This window comes from Bombina bombina, chromosome 2, assembly GCF_027579735.1.
Source record: "Bombina bombina isolate aBomBom1 chromosome 2, aBomBom1.pri, whole genome shotgun sequence".
Taxonomy (NCBI): Eukaryota; Metazoa; Chordata; class Amphibia; order Anura; family Bombinatoridae; genus Bombina; species Bombina bombina.
Genome location: NC_069500.1, coordinates 1,426,007,006 through 1,426,013,803, shown reverse-complemented (window position 1 = coordinate 1,426,013,803; position 6,798 = coordinate 1,426,007,006). Strand labels below are relative to the sequence as shown.

Sequence of the window (6,798 nt, the reverse complement as noted above, 5' to 3'; positions counted from 1 at the left end):
TCACACATGCGGCATGTCAATATTATATACAATTACAACCTTCATCAGTGGTTTCTATTAGACACTGAACTCAATTTTATTCCCATAAAATGTAGCTAAAAAGGAGCATTGTTTGTAATATGCGTCTAAAAATTGTACCTGATGCAGCTACATACTGCTTAGAGAGCTTCCTTTAAGAGTAACAACCCCTGTGTTACCGGTAAGTAATATCCTGTTGCTGACACCATAAAATGATTGGGCACAAGGTTGTAATAAAATATTTATTGTACTCAATATAATTAGACATAAACCAGTCAGTAGTGAGGCTATGCTGCATCTTCAGTCATTTCAGCAAATTAAATTACAACCCTTAGTAACAGACCAGACACTTCCAGAACACACAGCTGCGCTTCAGTTAATTTTGTAGCACTCGGAACTATCACGGCAGCTAATGACATTTGTTATAGCTGTAGCCAATGACCACGTCCTGGGTCGTACACAGCACTGTAGGAGGTCACATAATGCTTCTCTGTACAACAGCAGCAGAGGGTAATAACCAAGTGCCTAGGATTTGGCCAGCTGTAGGGCCCGCTCCAGTTCCTGAAGTTGTCTCTGTCCCTGACTAATCATCATTTTAATCGTAACCTGAAAGGGACAAAACAAAACAAGGTTTAAATAGCCGAAGCAGCGAAGTTGACGTGACAAAATCATGTGACCCACTAGGGCTAAATTACAACACTAGAGTCTGTGTATAAATAGCATCTAGCAGGAGTAGATCTGTTATTGTATATTAGTAGTTTGTTGCTTCTGTTAATCACATAACTAAATGTGAGAAGTCTCACTCGCTGCCAGTAGGTGATAAGTAAATTACACAGCACAGTGCAGTTTATAGAATGAGAACTGTGCAATAAACAAAGGCAACTAAATGTAACAAACAGCGTGCAGTATTAGTCTGATATACGGATAAAGTACTGATGTCTGTCTTATTACCTTTATTTGTGTCATTTGTTATGGTTCATTGTATTGTTTATGTATTTGTTTGTTATGCTGGGAGTATTAAGGGGGCAAATAGTGCTATGCTGCCTAGATTAGGGTAGAGTACTACAGACGATACCATGACCAGTATGAATGCTGCAGGCTCTCACCTCCTCAGTGGCCCCTTTATTTCGCTTGAACTCTTCTCGTGCCCACTCTGCCATGGAGCGCCGGTCTGCAGCATCAGGGATCAGGCGGATAGCACGGTAGATCCTCCTGTACAGACTAAGCACTTGCTGTCTTAGCAGAAACTGTGATGTAACGACATGAAAATTACACCCAGCAATCTCAGGAGAATCCCTGCCACAGTATTAACCTCTAGATAGCACAAATAAACCCCCTTCCCTATGACAGTGAGATACACGGCACAAACCCAGAAGCAGAACTTTTTTTCACTTTCTGCGATGAGATTTTTTGTATTAAAAAAATTTCTGCAGGTCATTTTGAAATAAAATTCAGTTTTAATAAAAAAAAAAAAAAAAATATATATATATATATATATATATATATATATACACACACACACATATACACTCTGTCATATAGCTCTATTCAATACAATCTATAATCTGTATGTTACAGTCATCTCTTGATAGACACACATATACATATATACACACACTTTAACACCCTGTCTTATATAGCTCTATACACTATATAATCTGTATCTATGATTACAGTCATCTTGTGCAAAGGAAATGTATACATTTATTTTATTTTAATGTGACCCCATTCTATCATTACCAGCTCAGCTGACAAATATAAAGTCCCCTATCCCCTAATCTACCTTTTGTACATACAGTACATATATGCTTAAAGAACCACAATATAGTTACCATCCCTTTCTTTCCAAAGAAAAATAACCAGGGTGGTGATATTGATATACATTTTAAATGTTAATAGAATTTTTGGTCTGTTAACATTTAAAATGTACATCACAGCCCTGGTTTTATTTCTCCTACATTGGTGTGTCCGGTCCACGGCTTCATCCTTACTTGTGGGATATTCTCTTCCCCTACAGGAAATGGCAAAGAGAGCACACAGCAAGAGCTGTCCATATAGCCCCCCCTCTGGCTCCGCCCCCCAGTCATTCTCTTTGCCGCTCTGAACAAGTAGCATCTCCACGGGGATGGTAAAGAGTATGTGGTGTTAGTTGTAGTTTTATTTCTTCTATCAAGAGTTTGTTATTTTAAAATAGTGCTGGTTTGTACGATTTACTCTACAACAGAAAGTGATGAAGAGTTTTGTTAAAAGAGGAGTATGATTTTAGCACCAGTAACTAAAATCCATTGCTGTTCCCACGCAGGACTGTTGAAACCAGAGAACTTCAGTTGGGGGGGAACAGTTTGCAGACTTTTCTGCTTCAGGTATGACCAGTCTCTTTTCTAACAAGACATAGTAATGCTAGAAGACTGTCAGTTTTCCCTTATGGGATCGGTAAGCCATTTTCTTAGACTCATAACAGATTAAGGCTTATAAATGGGCTCTATGCTGGTTGACACTATTGTGGGCTAAATCGATTGGTTTATATCATATTTATATGGTATTTGGAGTGTTTTGTGTATTTGGAAACACTTTTGGGAACGTTTTTATTTCGCCTGGCAGTTGTTTAGACGCCTAATCTAGTCATAAAGGCCCCTTCACTCTGGTATGCAGAGGGAGGAGGCCTCATTTTCGCGCCTCAGTTGTGCAGTTACTTCCAGAGGCAGTGCATGCAGCTTCATGTGAGAGGGTCCTGTGGCTAAAAAACGGACTCAGGAAGGCTTATTTCTGTGGTGAATAACCCCTAAGGAAGGTAAAAGCCGCAGCAAAGTCTGTGGCAGGGACTGTAGTGTGTTTAAATTGGTAACTTGAACAAATAGCTCCGGTTTGCTCATTTAGGGGTTTAGAGACTTGAAATTTGGTGTGCAATACTTTCAAAGCATTGGGGTGTAAATTTTGTAAAGATCGGATATTTCCTTCATAGTTTTTCAAACATTCAGAAATAAAGTGTGTTCTTTTTATTATTTAAAGAGACAGTAACGGTTTTGTTTAAAAAACGTTTTTATTGCATTAATAGCCTGCCAAATTCTGTCTAACATGTCTGTACCTTCAGATAGCATATGTTCTGTGTGTATGGAGGCCAAGGTGGTTCCCCCTTTAAATGTATGTGCAAATTGTGCCATGGCGTCCAAACAAAGTAAGGACAGTACTGTCATATTTAATAAGGTTGCCCAAGATGATTCTTCTAATGAAGGTAGTGGGGATAGCTCATCATCCTCTCCTTCTGTGTCAACACCAATTTTGCCCGCGCAGGCGATACCTAGTACATCTAGCGCGCCAATGCTTGTTACTATGCAGCAATTAACTGCAGTAATGGATAATTCTATAGCAAATCTTTTATCCAAACTGCCAGCATTTCCCAGAAAGCGTGATTGCTCAGTTTTAAATACAGAGGATGAGCAAGTTGGCGCTGATGATAATTTATCTGTTATACCCTCACATCAATCTGAATTGGCAGTGAGGGAGGGTCTGTCTGAAGGGGAAATTTCTGATTCAGGAAAAGTTTCTCAGCAGGATGAACCTGATATTGTGGCATTTAAATTTAAGTTAGAACATCTCCGCGCCCTGCTTAAAGAGGTACTAACTACTCTCGATGATTGTGACTCTTTGGTGATTCCAGAGAAGTTGTGCAAAATGGACAAATTCTTAGAGGTCCCAGTGCACGCTGATGCCTTTCCGATACCCAAGAGGGTGGCGGACATAGTGACTAAGGAGTGGGAGAAGCCAGGTATACCTTTTTGTTCCACCTCCTATATTCAAGAAAATGTTCCCCATTGTCGAAACCCAGAAGGGACGCATGGCAAACGGTCCCTAAGGTTGAGGGGGCAGTTTCAACGTTAGCCAAGCGCACAACTATTCCTATTGAGGACAGTTGCGCTTTCAAAGATCCTATGGATAAAAAATTGGAAGGATTGCTTAAAAAGATATTTGTTCAGCAAGGTTTCCTTCTTCAACCCATTTCGTGCATTATTCCTGTCACCACGGCAGCGTCTTTTTGGTTCGAGGAACTAGAAAATTCGCTCCAAAAGGAGACTCCATATGATGAAGTCATGGACAGAATTCACGCACTAAAGTTGGCTAATTCCTTTATTTTGGATGCCGCTTTCCAATTGGCTAAGTTAGCGGCAAAAAATTCATGTTTTGTAATAGTGGCGCGCAGATCGCTTTGGCTAAAATCTTGGTCGGCGGATGTGTCGTCCAAAACTAAATTGCTTAATATTCCTTTCAAGGGTAAGACCCTTTTCGGGCCGGAATTGAAAGAGATTATTTCAGACATTACTGGTGGAAAGGGCCATGCCCTCCCACAGGATAGGCCTTTCAAGGCTAAGAACAAATCTAATTTTCGTTCCTTTCGCAATTTCAGGAACGGACCGACTCCTAACTCTGCAGCCTCTAGACAAGAAGGCAACACTTCCCAGCCTAAACTAGCATGGAAACCATTGCAAGGCTGGAACAAGGGTAAACAGGCCAAGAAGCCTGCTGATGCTACCAAGACAGCATGAAGGGGTAGCCCCCGATCCGGGACCGGATCTAGTAGGGGGCAGACTTTCTCTCTTTGCTCAGGCTTGGGCAAGAGATGTTCCGGATCCCTGGGCACTAGAAATAGTCTCTCAGGGGTATCTTCTAGAGTTCAAGGAACTTCCTCCAAGGGGAAGGTTCCACATGTCTCGCTTATCTTCAGACCAGATAAAGAGACAGGCATTCTTACATTGCGTAAGAGACCTATTAAAGATGGGAGTGATACACCCAGTTTCAACAGCGGAACAAGGTCTGGGGTTTTACTCAAACCTGTTTGTAGTTCCCAAAAAAGAGGGAACTTTCAGGCCAATTCTGGATCTAAAAATTCTAAACAAATTCCTCAGAGTTCCATCATTCATAATGGAAACCATTCGGACAATTTTACCAACAATCCAGGAGGGTCAATATATGACTACCGTAGACTTAAAGGATGCGTACCTACATATTCCTATCCAGAAAGATCATCATCAGTTCCTGAGATTCGCCTTTCTGGACAAACATTACCAGTTTGTGGCTCTTCCATTCGGTTTAGCCACTGCTCCCAGAATTTTCACGAAGGTGTTAGGGTCCCTTCTAGCGGTACTAAGACCAAGGGGCATTGCTGTAGCACCTTACCTAGACGACATTCTAATCCAAGCGTCGTCCTTTTCCAAAGCAAGGGCTCATACAGACATTGTTCTAGCCTTTCTCAGGTCTCACGGGTGGGAGGTGAACGTAGAAAAGAGTTCCCTGTCCCCGTCCACAAGGGTTCCCTTTTTGGGAACAATAATAGATTCTGTAGAAATGAAGATTTTCCTGACAGAGGTCAGAAAATTAAAGCTTCTAAACGCTTGTCAAGTTCCTCAATCTATTCCTCAGCCTTCCATAGCTCAGTGCATGGAGGTAATAGGATTAATGGTTGCAGCAATGGACGTAGTTCCTTTTGCTCGAATTCATCTAAGACCATTACAACTGTGCATGCTCAAACAGTGGAATGGGGATTATGCAGACTTGTCTCCCCAGATTCAAGTAGACCAGGTAACCAGAGACTCACTCCGCTGGTGGTTGACTCAGGATCACCTGTCTCAGGGAATGAGTTTCCGCAGACCAGAGTGGGTCATCGTCACGACCGACGCCAGTCTCTTAGGCTGGGGCGCGGTCTGGGACTCCCTGAAAGCTCAGGGTCTTTGGTCTCGGGAAGAGTCTCTCCTCCCGATAAACATTTTGAAACTGAGAGTGATATTCAATGCGCTCCTGGCCTGGCCTCACCTAGCGAGGGCCAGATTCATAAGATTTCAGTCGGACAACATGACGACTGTAGCGTACATCAATCATCAAGGGGGAACAAAGAGTTCCTTGGCGATGAGAGAGGTATCCAAGATCATCAAATGGGCGGAGGATCACTCCTGCCACCTATCTGCAATTCACATCCCAGGAGTAGACAACTGGGAGGCGGATTATCTGAGTCGTCAGACTTTCCATCCGGGGGAGTGGGAACTCCACCCGGAGGTCTTTGCCCAGTTAACGCAACTATGGGGCACTCCAGATATGGATCTGATGGCGTCTCGTCAGAACTCCAAGGTTCCTCGATACGGTTCCAGATCCAGGGATACCAAGGCGACACAAGTGGATGCATTAGTGGCGCCTTGGTCGTTCAACCTAGCTTATGTGTTTCCACCGTTCCCTCTCCTTCCCAGGCTTGTAGCCAGGATCAAACAGGAGAAGGCCTTGGTAATTCTAATAGCTCCTGCATGGCCACGCAGGACTTGGTATGCAGACCTGGTGAATATGTCATCGGCTCCACCATAGAAGCTACCTTTGAGACAGGATCTTCTAGTACAAGGTCCATTCGAACATCCAAATCTAGTCTCTTTGCAACTGACTGCTTGGAAATTGAACGCTTGATTCTATCTAAGCGTGGGTTTTCAGATTCAGTTATAGATACTCTGGTTCAAGCCATAAGATATGGCAAAAATATATCCGTTGGTGTGAATCCAAGGGATTCTCTTGGAGTAAAATTAAAATTCCTAGGATACTTTCCTTTCTCCAAGAGGGTTTGGATAAAGGTTTGTCAGCTAGTTCCTTAAAAGGACAGATATCTGCTCTGTCTGTTTTGTTACACAAACGTCTGGCAGCAGTGCCAGATGTACAGGCGTTAGTTAGAATCAAGCTTGTCTACAGACCCATGACTCCTCCTTGGAGTCTAAATTTAGTTCTTTCAGTTCTTCAGGGGGTTCCGTTTGA

General features: G+C 42.6%; 1 protein-coding gene across 1 annotated transcript in view; it reads right to left on the bottom strand.

The window, feature by feature from the left end:
- Window positions 1-246: 246 nt before the first annotated feature.
- Window positions 247-6,798, bottom strand: part of LYRM2 (LYR motif containing 2) — a gene marked incomplete at its 5' end in the record, with an annotated part of 29,614 nt that continues 23,062 nt past the window's right edge. Inside the window, 2 exons of the mRNA XM_053704382.1 lie at window positions 247-624; window positions 1,125-1,265. Of these exons, the coding sequence (XP_053560357.1) occupies window positions 544-624; window positions 1,125-1,265 (222 nt within the window). The remainder of the gene's footprint in view (window positions 625-1,124; window positions 1,266-6,798) is intronic.